The sequence below is a fragment of the Ranitomeya variabilis genome, chromosome 2 (genome assembly GCF_051348905.1).
Source record: "Ranitomeya variabilis isolate aRanVar5 chromosome 2, aRanVar5.hap1, whole genome shotgun sequence".
NCBI lineage: Eukaryota > Metazoa > Chordata > Amphibia > Anura > Dendrobatidae > Ranitomeya > Ranitomeya variabilis.
Window position 1 is genome coordinate 74,527,827 of NC_135233.1, and position 16,751 is coordinate 74,544,577.

At 43.6% G+C, this 16,751-nt stretch overlaps 1 protein-coding gene across 1 annotated transcript in view; it reads right to left on the bottom strand.

The window, feature by feature from the left end:
• MACROD2 (mono-ADP ribosylhydrolase 2) overlaps window positions 1-16,751 on the bottom strand; it is a 2,853,334-nt gene that overhangs the window by 80,686 nt on the left and 2,755,897 nt on the right. Inside the window, exon 18 of the mRNA XM_077282574.1 lies at window positions 14,182-14,244. Within this exon, the coding sequence (XP_077138689.1) occupies window positions 14,182-14,244 (63 nt within the window). The remainder of the gene's footprint in view (window positions 1-14,181; window positions 14,245-16,751) is intronic.

The following is a 16,751-nucleotide window of genomic DNA, read 5'->3' on the forward strand; positions in this document are numbered from 1 at the left end:
GAGTCTTCTCCTGAGAGAACTTCAAATTGTCCACCACCTGATTCCAAATCTGATGTAGCCTGTCCACCACCACGTCCACTCCAGGACAATCTGAAGGCTCCACCTGACCAGAGGAAAAACGAGGATGAAACCCCGAATTACAAAAAAAAGGAGAGACCAACGTGGCAGAACTAGCCCGATTATTAAGAGCAAATTCGGCCAGTGGCAAAAAAGCAACCCAGTCATCCTGATCAGCAGAAACAAAACACCTCAAATATTTTCCAAGGTCTGATTAGTTCGCTCCATCTGGCCATTCGTCTGAGGATGGAATGCAGACGAGAAAGACAAATCAATGCCCATCTTGGCACAAAACGTCCGCCAAAATCTAGACACAAACTGGGATCCCCTGTCAGAAACGATATTCTCTGGAATCCCATGCAAACGAACCACGTTCTGAAAAAACAAAGGAACCAACTCAGAGGAGGAGGGCAACTTAGGCAAGGGCACCAAATGAACCATCTTAGAAAAGCGGTCACACACAACCCAGATAACGGACATTTTCTGTGAAACCGGGAGATCAGAAATAAAATCCATGGAAATGTGCGTCCAAGGCCTCTTCGGGATGGGCAAGGATAACAACAACCCACTGGCCCGTGAACAGCAAGGCTTAGCTCGAGCACACACTTCACAAGACTGCACAAAGGTACGCACATCCCTAGACAAGGAAGGCCACCAAAAAGACCTGGCCACCAAGTCTCTTGTACCAAATATTCCAGGATGACCAGCCAACACAGAAGAATGGACCTCGGAGATGACTCTACTGGTCCAATCATCCGGAACAAACAGTCTTTCTGGTGGACATCGATCCGGTTTATCCACCTGAAACTCCTGCAATGCGCGTCGCAAGTCTGGGGATACGGCGGACAATATTACCCCATCCCTAAGGATACCAGCAGGCCCAGTGTCTCCAGGAGAGTCAGGCACAAAACTCCTGGAAAGAGCATCTGCCTTCACATTCTTTGAACCTGGCAGGTATGAAACCACGAAATTGAAACGAGAAAAAAATAACGACCAACGAGCCTGTCTAGGATTCAAACGCCTGGCAGACTCAAGGTAAATGAGATTCTTGTGATCAGTCAAGACCACCACGCGATGTTTAGCACCCTCAAGCCAATGACGCCACTCCTCAAATGCCCACTTCATGGCCAAAAGCTCCCGATTACCCACATCATAATTGCGCTCGGCGGGCGAGAATTTTCTAGAGAAGAAAGCACATGGCTTCATCACCGAGCCATTAGAACTTCTCTGTGACAAAACCGCCCCCGCTCCAATCTCGGAAGCATCAACCTCCACCTGGAAAGGAAGTGAAACATCTGGTTGACACAACACAGGAGCAGAAGAAAACCGGCGCTTAAGTTCCCGAAAGGCCTCCACGGCCGCAGGAGACCAATCAGCAACATCAGCACCCTTTTTAGTCAAATCAGTCAAAGGTTTAACAATACTGGAAAAATTAGCAATGAACCGACGATAAAAATTAGCAAACCCCAAGAACTTCTGAAGGCTCTTAACAGATGTAGGTTGTGTCCAGTCACAAATAGCCTGAACCTTAACGGGATCCATCTCAATAGTAGAAGGAGAAAAAAATGTACCCCAAAAAAGAAATCTTCTGGACTCCGAAGAGACACTTTGAGCCCTTCACAAACAGAGAATTGGCCCGCAAAACCTGAAACACCTTCCTGACCTGTAGAACATGAGACTCCCAGTCATCAGAAAACACCAAAATATCATCCAAATACACAATCATAAACTTATCCAAATATTCACGGAAAATATTGTGCATAAAGGACTGAAAGACTGACGGAGCATTGGAGAGTCCAAAAGGCATTACCAAATACTCAAAATGGCCCTCAGGCGTATTAAATGCGGTTTTCCACTCATCACCCTGTTTTATCCGCACCAGATTATACGCACCACGAAGATCTATTTTAGTGAACCACCTAGCCCCCTTAATGCGAGCAAACAAATCAGTAAATAATGGCAATGGATACTGGTATTTGACTGTAATCTTATTCAGAAGGCGATAATCTATACAAGGCCTCAGGGAACCATCTTTTTTTGCCACGAAAAAAAAACCTGCTCCCAGAGGGGACGAAGATGGACGAATATGTCCCTTTTCCAAGGACTCCTTAATATAATTCCGCATAGCAGTATGCTCTGGCAGTGACAGATTAAATAAACGACCCTTAGGGAACTTACTGCCAGGAATCAATTCTATAGCACAGTCACACTCTCTATGGGGAGGGAGCGAATTGAGCTTAGGCTCCTCAAAAACATCCCTATAATCCGACAAAAATGCAGGGATCTCCGAAGGAGTAGATGAAGCGATAGAAATCGGAGGTGCATCATCATGAACCCCCTGACATCCCCAGCTTAGCACAGACATTGTTTTCCAGTCCAGGACAGGATTATGAGTTTGTAACCATGGCAGACCAAGCACTAGTACATCATGTAAATTATACAGTACAAGGAAGCGAATCACCTCCTGATGAACGGGAGTCATGCGCATGGTCACTTGTGTCCAATACTGCGGTTTATTCATAGCCAATGGTGTAGAATCAATTCCTTTCAGAGGAATAGGAACTTCCAGAGGCTCTAGACTAAAACCACAGCGTTTAGCAAATGACCAATCCATAAGACTCAGGGCAGCGCCTGAATCCACATAGGCATCGACGGAAATGGAAGACAGTGAAAAAATCAGAGTCACAGACAAAATGAACTTAGACTGCAGAGTATCAATGGCAAAAGATTTATCAACCCTTTTTGTGCGTTTAGAGCATGCTGATATAACATGAGCTGAATCACCACAATAAAAACACAAACCATTTTTCCGCCTATAATTTTGCCGTTCACTTCTGGACTGAATTCTATCACATTGCATAGTCTCAGGTGCCTGTTCAGAAGACACCGCCAACTGGTGCACGGGTTTGCGCTCCCGTAAACGCCGATCAATCTGAATGGCCATAGCCATAGACTCATTCAGACCTGTAGGCGCAGGGAACCCCACCATAATATCCTTAATGGCCTCAGAAAGACCATTTCTGAAGTTTGCAGCCAGGGCGCACTCATTCCACTGAGTAAGCACCGACCATTTCCGAAATTTCTGACAATATATTTCCGCTTCATCATGCCCCTGAGAGAGGGCTAATAAAGCCTTTTCAGCCTGAATCTCTAGGTTAGGTTCCTCATAGAGCAATCCCAATGCCAGAAAAAACGCATCCACACTGAGCAATGCAGGATCCCCTGGTGCCAATGCAAATGCCCAATTCTGAGGGTCGCCCCGTAGGAACGATATAACAATCTTGACCTGTTGAGCAGGGTCTCCAGAGGGGCGAGATTTCAAAGAGAGAAACAATTTACAATTGTTCCTGAAATTCAGGAAGGTAGATCTATCTCCAGAAAAAAACTCTGGAATAGGAATTCTAGGTTCAGACATGGGAGTGTGAACAACGAAATCCTGTATGTTTTGAACCTTTGCCACGAGATTACTCAGGCTGGAAGCCAAACTCTGGACATCCATGATAAACAGCTAAGATCAGAGCCATTCAAGGGTTAAGAGGAGGTAAGAAGCAGCAAGACAGCAATTAAGGGCTAGGCAGCAAAACTCTGAAGGAAAAAAAAAAAAAAATTTCCCTTGAACACTTCTTTTTCTCCTGCTTCAGCCCAAACAATTAACACTTTGTGGGCCGGCTATACTGTCATGAATCCCCAATGGCTAGGGATAGCACAGGATTAGCAAAGTATAATAAATATCGGACGAGCTCTAGGGTGATGGAACCTGGGCTGACCGCTGCCCTACGCCTGACAAACGCAACTAGAGATAGCCAGGGAGCGTGCCTACGTTGGTTCTAGACGCCATGCACCAGCCTAAGAGCTAACTAGTACTGCAGAGAAAACAAAGACCTCACTTGCCTCCAGAGGAATTAACCCCAAAGATATAGTTGCCCCCCACATGTATTGACGGTGAAATGAGAGGAAGGCACACACATAGAGATGATGTATATAGCTTTAGCAAATAGAGGCCCGCAGAAAACTAGAAAGCAGAATGACACAAAAGGGGACTGAGCGGTCAGCAAAAAACCCTAATCAAAAAAACCATCCTGAGATTACAAGAACCCATGTGCCAACTCATGGCACATGGGGAGAACCTCAGTCCACTAGAGCAACCAGCTAACAAAGAGACATTCTAAGCAAGCTGGACAAAAAACCAAACAACTGAAAATCAGCACTTAGCTTATCCTGAAAGATCTGGGAGCAGGTAGGCAGGAACCAAACAGAGCACATCTGAACACATTGATAGCCGGCAAGGGAAATGACAGAAAGGCCAGGTAAAATAGGAAACACCCAGCCTCTGATGGACAGATGGAAACCAAAGGCCGCAACCCACCAAAGTCACCCAGTACCAGCAGTAACCACCAGAGGGAGCTCGCAAACAGAATCCACAACAGGACCCCAAAAGTTGTTGTACAATTTGTCCTGAGTACGCTGATACACCATATGTGGGGATAAACCACTGTTTGGGCGCATGGGAGACCTCGGAAGGGAAGGAGCACCGTTTGACTTTTCAATGCAAAATTGACAGGAATTGAGATGGGAAGTCATGTTGCGTTTGGAGAGCCCCTGATGTGCGTAAACATTGAAACCCCCCACAAGTGACACCATTTTGGAAAGTAGACCCCCTAAGGAACTTATCTAGAGGTGTGGTGAGCACTTTGACCCACCAAGTGCTTCACAGAAGTTAATAATGCAGAACCGTAAAAATAAAAAATCATATTTTTTCACAAAAATTATCTTTTCACCCCCAATTTTATATTTTCCCAAGGGTAAGAGAAGAAATTGGACCACAAAAGTTGTTGTACAATTTGTCCTGAGTACGCTGATACCCCATATGTGGGGGTAAACCACTGTTTGGGCGCATGGGAGAGCTCGGAAGGGAAGTAGCACCGTTTGACTTTTCATTGCAAAATTGACAGGAATTGAGATGGGACGCCATGTTGCGTTTGGAGAGCCACTGATGTGCCTAAACATTGAAACCCCCCACAAGTGACACCATTTTGGAAAGTAGACCCCCTAAGGAACTTATCTAGATGTGTTTTGAGCGCTTTGACCCACCAAGGGCTTCACAGAAGTTAATAATGCAGAGCCGTAAAAATAAAACAAAAATTTTTTCCCACAAAAATTATTTTTCAGCTCCCAGTTTTGTATTTTCCCGAGGGTAACAGGAGAAATTGGACCCCAAAATTTGTTGTCCAATTTGTCCTGAGTGCGCTGATACCCCTTATGTGGGGGGAACCACCGTTTGGACGCATGGAAGGGCTCGGAAGTGAAGGAGCGCCATTTGGAATGCAGACTTAGATGGAATGGTCTGCAGGCGTCACATTGCGTTTGCAGAGCCCCTAATGTACCTAAACAGTAGAAACCCCCCACAAGTGACACCATGTTGGAAAGTAGACCCCCTAAGGAACTTATCTAGATGTGTGGTGAGTGCTTTGACCCACCAAGGGCTTCACAGAAGTTTATAATGCAGAGCCGTAAAAATAAAACAAAAATTTTTTTCCCACAAAAATTATTTTTCAGCCCCCAGTTTTGTATTTTCCCGAGGGTAACAGGAGAAATTGGACCCCAAAAGTTGTTGTCCAATTTGTCCTGAGTGCGCTGATACCCCATATGTTGGGGGAACCACCGTTTGGACGCATGGAAGGGCTCGGAAGTGAAGGAGCGCCATTTGGAATGCAGACTTAGATGGAATGGTCTGCAGGCGTCACATTGCGTTTGCAGAGCCCCTAATGTACCTAAACAGTAGAAACCCCCCAGAAGTGACACCATGTTGGAAAGTAGACCCCCTAAGGAACTTATCTAGATGTGTGGTGAGTGCTTTGACCCACCAAGGGCTTCACAGAAGTTTATAATGCAGAGCCGTAAAAATAAAACAAAAATTTTTTCCCACAAAAATTATTTTTCAGCCCCCAGTTTTGTATTTTCCCGAGGGTAACAGGAGAAATTGGACCCCAAAAGTTGTTGTCCAATTTGTCCTGAGTGCGCTGATACCCCATATGTTGGGGGAACCACCGTTTGGACGCATGGAAGGGCTCGGAAGTGAAGGAGCGCCATTTGGAATGCAGACTTAGATGGAATGGTCTGCAGGCGTCACATTGCGTTTGCAGAGCCCCTAATGTACCTAAACAGTAGAAACCCCCCAGAAGTGACACCATGTTGGAAAGTAGACCCCCTAAGGAACTTATCTAGATGTGTGGTGAGTGCTTTGACCCACCAAGGGCTTCACAGAAGTTTATAATGCAGAGCCGTAAAAATAAAACAAAACTTTTTTCCCACAAAAATTATTTTTCAACCCCCAGTTTTGTATTTTCCCGAGGGTAACAGGAGAAATTGGACCCCAAAAGTTGTTGTCCAATTTGTCCTGAGTGCGCTGATACCCCATATGTGGGGGGAACCACCGTTTGGATGCATGGGAGGGCTCGGAAGGGAAGGAGCGCCATTTGGAATGCAGACTTAGATGGAATGGTCTGCAGGCGTCACATTGCGTTTGCAGAGCCCCTAATGTACCTAAACAGTAGAAGCCCCACACAAGTGTCCCCATTTTGGAAACTAGACCCCCCAAGGAACTTATCTAGATGTGTTGTAAGAACTTTGAACCCCCAAGTGTTTCACTACAGTTTATAACGCAGAGCCGTGAAAATAAAAAAAAAATTTTTTTCCCACAAAAATTATTTTTTAGCCCCCAGTTTTGTATTTTCCCAGGGGTAACAGGAGAAATTGGACCCCAAAGGTTGTTGTCCTATTTGTCCTGAGTATGCTGATACCCCATATGTTGGGGTAAACCCCTGTTTGGGCACACGGGAGAGCTCGGAAGGGAAGGAGCACTGTTTTACTTTTTCAACGCAGAATTGGCTGGAATTGAGATCGGACGCCATGTCGCGTTTGGAGAGCCCCTGATGTGCCGAAACAGTGGAAACCCCCCAATTATAACTGAAACCCTAATCCAAACACACCCCTAACCCTAATCCCAACAGTAACCCTAACCACACCTCTAACCCTGACACACCCCTAACCCTAATCCCAACCCTATTCCCAACCGTAAATGTAATCTAAACCCTAACCGTAACTTTAGCCCCAACCCTAACCCTAACTTTAGCCCCAACCCTAACTGTAGCCTTAACCCTAGCCCCAACCCTAGCCCTAACCCTAACCCTAATGGGAAAATGGAAATAAATACATTTTTTTTTATTTTTCCCTAACTAAGAGGGTGATGAAGGGGGGTTTGATTTACTTTCATAGCGAGTTTTTTAGCGGATTTTTATGATTGGCAGCCGTCACACACTGAAAGACGCTTTTTATTGCAAAAAATATTTTTTGCGTTACCACATTTTGAGAGCTATAAATTTTCCATATTTTGGTCCACAGAGTCATGTGAGGTCTTGTTTTTTGTGGGACGAGTTGACGTTTTTATTGGTAACTTTTTGGGCACGTCACATTTTTTGATCGCTTTTTATTCCGATTTTTGTGAGGCAGAATGACCAAAAACCAGCTATTCATGAATTTCTTTTGGGAGAGGCGTTTATACTGTTCCGCGTTTGGTAAAATTGATAAAGCAGTTTTATTCTTCGGGTCAGTACGATTACAGCGATACCTCATTTATATTATTTTTTTATGTTTTGGCGCTTTTATACGATAAAAACTATTTTATGGAAAAAATAATTATTTTTGCATCACTTTATTCTCAGGACTATAACTTTTTTATTTTTTTGCTGATCATGCTGTATGGCGGCTCGTTATTTGCGGGACAAGATGACGCTTTCAGCGGTACCATGGTTATTTATATCTGTCTTTTTGATCGCGTGTTATTCCACTTTTTGTTCGGCGGTATGATAATAAAGCGTTGTTTTTTGCCTCGTTTTTTTTTTTTTTCTTACGGTGTTTACTGAAGGGGTTAACTAGTGGGCCAGTTTTATAGGTCGGGTCGTTACGGACGCGGCGATACTAAATATGTGTACTTTTATTGTTTTTTTTTTTTTATTTAGATAAAGAAATGTATTTATGGGAATATTTTTTATTTTTTTTTTCATTATTTTGGAATATTTTTTTTTTTTTTTTTTTTTTTTTACACATTTGGAATTTTTTTTTTTTTTTACTTTTTTACTTTGCCCCAGGGGGGGACAATACAGATCGGTGATCTGCCAGTTTGCACAGCACTCTGACAGATCACCGATCTGCGAGAAGTGCAGGCTGCTTCACAGTGCCTGCTCTGAGCAGGCTTCTGTGAAGCCACCTCCCTCCCTGCAGGACCCGGATCCACGGCCATCTTGGATCCGGGTCTGGAGCAGGCAGGGAGGGAGGTAAGACCCTCGCAGCAACGCGATCACATCGCGTTGCTGCGGGGGGCTCAGGGAAGCCCGCAGGGAGCCCCCTCCCTGCGCGATGCTTCCCTGCACCGCCGGCACATCGCGATCATGTTTGATCGCGGAGTGCCGGGGGTTAATGTGCCGGGAGCGGTCCGTGACCGCTCCTGGCACATAGTGCCGGATGTCAGCTGCGATAGGCAGCTGACACCCGGCCGCGATCGGCCGCGCTCCCCCCGTGAGCGCCGCCGATCACGCTGGACGTACTATCCCATCGGCGGTCATACGGGCCCACCCCACCTCGACTGGATAGTACGTCGGATGTCAGGAAGGGGTTAAAGTAAAAAAAGAAAAGTTTTAAAAAATATAAAAGTAAAAAACTCACAACAAGTTCAAATCACCCCCCTTTTTCCCCATTGAAAAAATATATAAATAGGGAATACGCATATTAATTATCGCTGCATTAAGAAATTTGGCATAGCTGCATTCAGAAGTGTCCGATCTATCAAAATATAAAATAAATTAATTATATAGGTACACAACGTAACAAAAAAAAAATCGAGATTACAGAATTACGATTTTTTTTGGGTTGTTGCAATATTGCAATAAAATTAAATAGGCGATCAAAACATTGTGTTTACTCTCAAATGAGAACATTAAAAATGTCAGCTCATGGTGCAAAAATAAGACCTCACTCAGCCCAAGATACCAAAAAATGTAAATGTTACAGGTCTAGAAAAATGGCGACAAAAACTCTTTTTTTTTTTTTTTACGAACTTCCGAATTCTTTTCACCATATTAAAAAAAAAAGGTATACATGTTTGGTATTTTCGCATTCATACTGACCAAGGGAATAATATTGCCAGTTCAATTTTACCATATAATGAATATGGTAAATAAAAAAACATAAAACAAAAAACAATTGTTGAACTGCACTTTTATTGCAATTTTAACAAACTTGGAATTTTTTTTTTATTTTCCAGAGCACAATATGGTGAAGTAAATGGTGTCATTAAAAAGTACAACTCTTCCCACAACTCTTCCCTCTATAAAACAAGCCCTCATAGAGCTATATGACCAGAAAACAAATAAATAAAGTTATGGCTCTTGGAAGAAGGAGAATAAAAAATGAAAACAGAAAATCTTGGGGCTGTAAAGGGACTAAAGAAGCACTCACATCAGAGTTTGTATCCTCTTAATACACTGCTCAAAAAAATAAAGGCACACTTAAACAACAGAATATAACTCCAAGTAAATCAAACTTCTGTGAAATCAAACTGTCCACTTAGGAAGCAACACTGTTTGACAATCAATTTCACATGCTGTTGTGCAAATGGAATAGACAACAGATGGAAATTATTGGCAATTATCAAGACACACTGAACAAAGGAGTGGTTCTGCAGGTGGGGACCACAGACCACAACTCAGTACCAATGCTTTCTAGCTGATGTTTTGGTCACTTTTGAATGCTCATCGTGCTTTCACACTCGTGGTAGCATGAGACGGACTCTACAACCCACACAAGTGGCTCAGGTAGTGCAGCTCATCCAGGATGGCACATCAATGTGAGCTGTGGCAAGAAGGTTTGCTGTGTTTTTCAGCGTAGTGTCCAGAGGCATGAGGCGCTACCAGGATACAGGCCAGTACACCAGGAGACATGGAGGGGGCCATAAGAGGACAACAACTCAGCAGCAGGACTGCTACCTCAGCCTTTGTGCAAGGAGGAACAGAAGGAGCACTGCCAGAGCCCTGCAAAATGACCTCCAGCAGGCCACAAATGTGCATGTGTCTGCAAAAATGGTTAGAAACCGACTCCATGAGGATGGTCTGAGTGCCCGATGTCCACAGATGGGAGTTGTGCTCACAGCCCAACACTGTGCAGGACGCTTGGCATTTGCCACAAAACACCAGGATTGGCAAATTTGCCACTAGCGCCCTGTGGTCTTCACAGATGAAAGCAGGTTCACACTGAGCACATGTGACAGATGTGACAGTCTGGAGACACCATGGAGAGAGATCTGCTGCCTGCAACATCCTTCAGCATGACCGGTTTGGCAGTGGGTCAGTAACGGAGTGGGGTGGCATTTCTTTTGAGGGCCGCACAGCCCTCCATGTGCTCGCCAGAGGTAGCCTGACAGCCATTAGGTACCGAGATGAGATCCTCAGACCCCTTGTGAGACCATATGCTGGTGCGGTTGGCCCTGGGTTCCTCCTAATGCAGAACAATGCCAGACCTCATCTGGCTGGAGTGTGTCAACAGTTCCTGCAAGATGAAGGCATTGAAGCTATGGACTAGCCCGCCCATTCCCGTGTCCAAAATCTGATTGAACACATCTGGGACATCATGTCTCGCACCATCCACCAACGTCATGTTGCATCACAGACTGTCCAGGAGTTGGTGGATGCTTTAGTCTAGGTCTGGGAGGAGATCCCTCAGGAGACCATCCACCGCCTCATCAGGCTACTGAGCATCATTTCCTTGTCTTGAGGTATTTCCACTGAAGTTGGTTCAGACTGTAACTTCATTTTGCACTTTGATTTTGAGCATCATTCCAACTCCAGACCTCCGTGGGATATACAGTTAGGTCCATATATATTTGGACAGAGACAACATTTTTCTAATTTTGGTTATATACATTACCTCAATGAATTTTAAACAAAACAATTCAGATGCAGTTGAAGTTCAGACTTTCTGCTTTCATTTGAGGGTATCCACATTAAATTTGGATGAAGGGTTTAGGAGTTTCAGCTCCTTAACATGTGCCACCCTGTTTTTAAAGTGACCAAAAGTAATTGGACAGATTAAATAATTTTAAATAAAATGGTCATTTTTAGTACTTGGTTGAAAACCCTTTGTTGGCAATGACTGCCTGAAGTCTTGAACTCATGGACATCACCAGACGCTGTGTTTCCGCCTTTTTGATGCTCTGCCAGGCCTTCACTGTGGTGGTTTTCAGTTGCTGTTTGTTTGTGGGCCTTTCTGTCTGAGGTTTAGTCTTTAACAAGTGAAATGCATGCTCAATTGGGTTGAGATCAGGTGGCTGACTTGGCCATTCAAGAATATTCCACTTCTTTGCTTTAATAAACTCCTGGGTTGCTTTGGCTTTATGATTTGGGTCATTGTCTATCTGTAGTATGAAACAACGACCAATCAGTTTGGCTGCCTTTGGCTGGATTGGAGCACACAGTATGGCTCTGAATACCTCAGAATTCATTCGGCTGCTTCTGTCCTGTGTCACATCATCAATAAACACTAGTGACCCAGTGCCACTGGCAGCCATGCATGCCCTAGCCATCACACTTCCTCCACCATGTTTTACAGATGATGTGGTATGCTTTGGATTATGAGCTGTACCACGCCTTCGCCATACTTTTCTCTTTCCATCATTCTGGTAGAGGTTGATCTTGGTTTTATCTGTCCAAAGAATGTTCTTCCAGAACTGTTCTGGCTTTTTTAGATTTTTTAGCAAAGTCCAGTCTAGCCTTTTTATTCTTGATGCTTATGGGTGGCTTGCATCGTGCAGTGAACCCTCTGTATTTACTTTCATGCAGTCTTCTCTTTATGGTAGATTTGGATATTGATACGCCGACCTACTGGAGAGCGTTGTTCACTTGGTTGGCTGTTGTGAAGGGGTTTCTCTTCACCATGGAGATTATTCTGCGATCATCCACCACTGTTGTCTTCCGTGGGCGCCTATGTCTTTTTGCATTGATGAGTTCACCAGTGCTTTCTTTCTTTTTTTCTCAGGATATACCAAACTGTAGATTTTGCCACTCCTAATATTGTAGCAATTTCTCTGATTTTTTGTTTTGTTTTCGCAGCTTAAGGATGGCTTGTTTCACCTGCATGGAGAGCTCCTTTGACAGCATGTTTACTTCACAGCAAAACCTTCCAAATGTAAGCACACCTCAAATCAACTCCAGGCCTTTATCTGCTTAATTGAGAATGACATAACGAAGGGATTGCCCACACCTGTCCATGAAATAGCCTTGGAGTCAATTGTCCAATTACTTTCGGTCTCTTTAAAAACAGGGTCGCACATGTTAAGGAGCTGAAACTCCTAAACCCTTCATCCAATTTTAATGTGGATACCCTCAAGTGAAAGCTGAAAGTCTGAACTTCAACTGCATCTGAATTGTTTTGTTTAAAATTCATTGTGGTAATGTCTATAGCCAAAATTAGAAAAATGTTGTCTCTGTCCAAATATATATGGACCTAACTGTAAGTTGTGATTTATGTTGATAATTTTTAGGTTTTATTGTTCTCAACACATTCCTCTATGTAATGAATGAAGATTTACAACTGGAATATTTCATTCAGTGATATCTAGGATGTGGGATTTTAGTGTTCCCTTTGTTTTTTTGAGCAGTGTATACTGCAGTCATCATTGCTATAGATATAATCAAGGCCGGACTGGCCATCTGGCAATTCTGGCAAATGCCAGAAGGGCCTGTCTGGGGATGGGCTGGCTTGTCTGCTATGTTGTTAACAGAACCGGTGTCCTCAAGATACCCATACTGTTAAGAGTTGTGATTGAGCACAAAGTCGCTGACTCAGTCACTTACCCCAGCAGGCCATGGGTATCACTAGAAATATTGGTCTTGTAGAAAATCTTCCTTTCCTCCATCCAGGGTAATATTAGTAATATATCCCATCTGGTTCATGGGGACGGGGACAACATGGGCCTGTGTGATTTCAAATACCAGGTCTGCATTTCAGCCCCAGTCCGTACATGGATATAATTGTAAAATCTATAAAGTTCTCATATTACCCTTGAAGCATGGAGTAAATGGAAGAAAAATCTAGCTCTATGATCTCCACATGACCCTTATCTTGGCTGAGACTATGTAACGCCCCTTCCTGCAAACAAGTAAAGTTGGTATCAGATGGATAGCAGACACCTATCTTCATCAGCTTGCAGAAGAATGGGGAATATGACAGATTTATGTCTGGTAGAGATAACGTATCACCTTTATCCTCAGCGTAACCAGAACCGGCAGGCTGACGACTTTAAGCTTCTTTGACCTCCTTTGCAAATTATAAATATTGGGTTTTTATGAACACCATAGACATGACAGATACGAGAGTCATATTTTCAGAGCGGTTACGAAGTGGCGAATGTAGCGCATTGTCTTATGTCACTAGGCAGTTGCAGCCAACATCTCCAAATTAATATTGCGTTGATTAAACTGTAAAGCGCTGCGGAATATGTTGGCGCTATATAAATAAAGATTATTATTATTATTATTATTATGAATGATGATATGCAGTCATAGCCGAAAGTTTGGCACCCTTGAAATCCTTCCAGAAAATGAAGCATTTCTCTCATAAAATGATTGCAATTACGCAAGTTAAGTTATACACATGTTCTCACGAAACGGAAAAAAATACATTAAACATGTATGTTTTTTATGCAGTATTTTCTCCTGCCAACAGACATGTTTTTGATGCAGAAAAATGTGCAGCAAATACTTAGCACGTACTCATTCCCTTAGGCTGGTTTCACACATCTGACACGTCAAACCACTATGTCTGAACCGAACTCTAGTGTCATAGGCAAATAAAAGGCTGTTCAGTTCATGACTGCAGAACCCGAGGCCGATCCAGACATTGCAGTCACCACTCAGACTATGAATGTTGGACAGGAGGAACGGGAAGGAGATTTGAGACCCCTGTTCTAGTGAGTATGTGGTGATCATACAGTTTCTACATTTGGATCTATAATAGGAAATCAATGTTTAGACAAAACTAAATAAGTAATATAAAATATACTTTAACGTGGAATACCTTGTGATTCAATGTTCATTTCTTCTTCATTTCTGTTGTCGTTCTCCATTAAAATTTCTTGGTCTGTGAAAGTGAAAAGATTTTATACTTGGAATCCTCCAAACTTGGTGTCTGTCATGTTACATAGTAACCTGGTCCTTATACAGTAAGCAACATGCACACGTTGAGTATTTTAAACTTGCAGATTTAGTGCAGAAAATAATCCGCAGCATGTCAATTTTCTGTGTGTTTTTAGCATGTCAGTTTTCTGTGTGTTTTTTACCACTGATTTCACTCATATCAACCAGGGCAAAAATGCACCAAAAATGCATGTTTTTACAGCTGCACTTTTCTTGCCAAGAGATGCAGAAATGGTGCAGAAATTTTACGCAAAGGTCAACTTACACCACACGATTATTGCAAACACTCTTTAATGACAAATGAGCAGTCTAAACCGGCTGCTGATCACCTGACGAATTAGCAAAACACTCTTTTGTCGGGTAAAATGATCTTTTCTGCTGCACAAAAGATCATTGTCCTCAGCAGCAAATTGTCCTGTGTAAAAAGGATCCATGCTGCTGTACAGCCTACGAGCATTGAATGATCTATTATAAAATGTTCAGTGAGCATCTAAAGAGAGTGTAAAGCGGCTATTAAACGATCACTAATTGGTAAATATTTATAGATTGGCTGTGGTTTAATGCTAGGAAAACTTACCATAATACTCAAAGGTTGCAGCACTCAGCTTTTACAGCTCCATCACTCTATATAACTGAAGACTTGTTCAGGTACCAGAACAATACCCGGTCCCCGAACCCATTCACTTGAATGGGGGCCCCCCGAACATCCAATGTATGCTGCAAAGTCAAGCATATCTTTACCATATAACTATAGGATTTTTAATGAATACGTGTCTCATAGACACTTCTCTATTAGTAATCCGTGGGCTTGATGTCAGCTGAAAATACAAAGGTCTCATCAACCCCACAAATATTAACCCCACTTCCACTACAGGGCAAGTAGGAAAGAGCTGGGCAAAGTTCTAATGGATGGGCCTTTTCTGGGCAGCTGCAGGCTGCTATTTTTAGGCTGGAGGGGGGCCAATATGCATGGCCCCTTACCAACCTGAGAATATCAGCCCCCTGCTGTCTGCTTTAGCAAGGGTGGTTATTAAAAATGGGGGGACCCTCCCTCGCTGTTTTTAAAAAAAAAATTATTTATTTAAATAATTTAAAAAAACAGCGTGGGGACCACTCTGTTCTTGATAACCAGCCTTGTTGAAGCTGGCAGCTGAGGTTTGCAGGCACCAGCTGTGAGTTTTGCCTAGCTGGTTGTCAAAAATACAGGGGAACCCACGCCAGTTTTTTTTAATTTATTTACAGCACAGGAACCGACTAATGAATACATCGATCAGTTGCTACTGCTCTCGCTGACATTACTGGCAGCAGGTGTCAGATGATGGGAGCTGTAGTTGCGGCTCCCCAGGGTCCTGGTTTTAGCAGTGGTATTGCTTTCCTCTCGGGGAGAGTGATGCTACGTTTGGAGGCAAGAAAGGATAACTGCATCCAGGTATCTCAAGCATGCAACACATTCATACTCCAGGCCACCAGGGGGAGCTCCTGCTCCTATTTATTAGGACACTCCCTATATACAGTATATATATATATATATATATATATATATATATATATATATATATATATATATATATATATAACTGGTAGTCTGTAGGGAAAGTTAGAAAGTTCCAGACAGGAGTTAGTTCCTGACAGAGCTCCAGACAGGAGCTCTGTAGGAGTTCCAGACAGTAGTCTGAGGAGGACAGAAGTTTAAAGGAGCTGTGCATGTCCTCAGAGCTGCAGCTCCCAGAATGAGACATTGAAAGGCAGAACTGTATTGCAGCGAGTGTGAAGGAAGTCGAAGCAAAGGAGAGGATACCAGAAGGGGACCAGCCCCGCTCAAGCTGTCTCCTTCTGAGGCGCAAAATCTCGGTAGCCGGAACAACGAGGGAGTAAGGACCTCTATGCCTTATTTCAGAGACCGGCAGGACAGCTAATTGCAGGTTACCTGTCCGCACCTACACCAAGGAGGCACGGTGACACCTACAGAGCTGGGATATCTAAGAGACCCTATAAACAGGCTCAAGTCACCAGTCATATGGGTTTTGTCCTATCCTATATGGGGGACAGAGAGAACAAAACACCACATCTGTGAGACCCTTATGTGAAGCCATAGGCAGTAAGGGACTACACTCCAGCAGCGCAAGGGAAGGCTACTGATTTCCACCTGGACAAAGGGAACTCTGGACTTGCCTCTAAACCGGCCGGACTCTGCCTGCCCTGTGATCTGGTGCCCTGGACTGTGGATGCTGAATTCTTCAGTAAAGGTAAAGAGACTGCAACCTTGTGTCCTCGTTCTTCTCTGCGCCTCTCATCATACCACCATCTACACACCGGGAAGCCCTGGCGATATACTTTACCTGTGGGAAGGTATACCATCTAGCTGTCATAACATCACCCCAGTGGACCCCTTAAAGCACACCACAGGTGGCATCACGAACATAAACTCTATCCCTTTAAAGACCTTTCCCC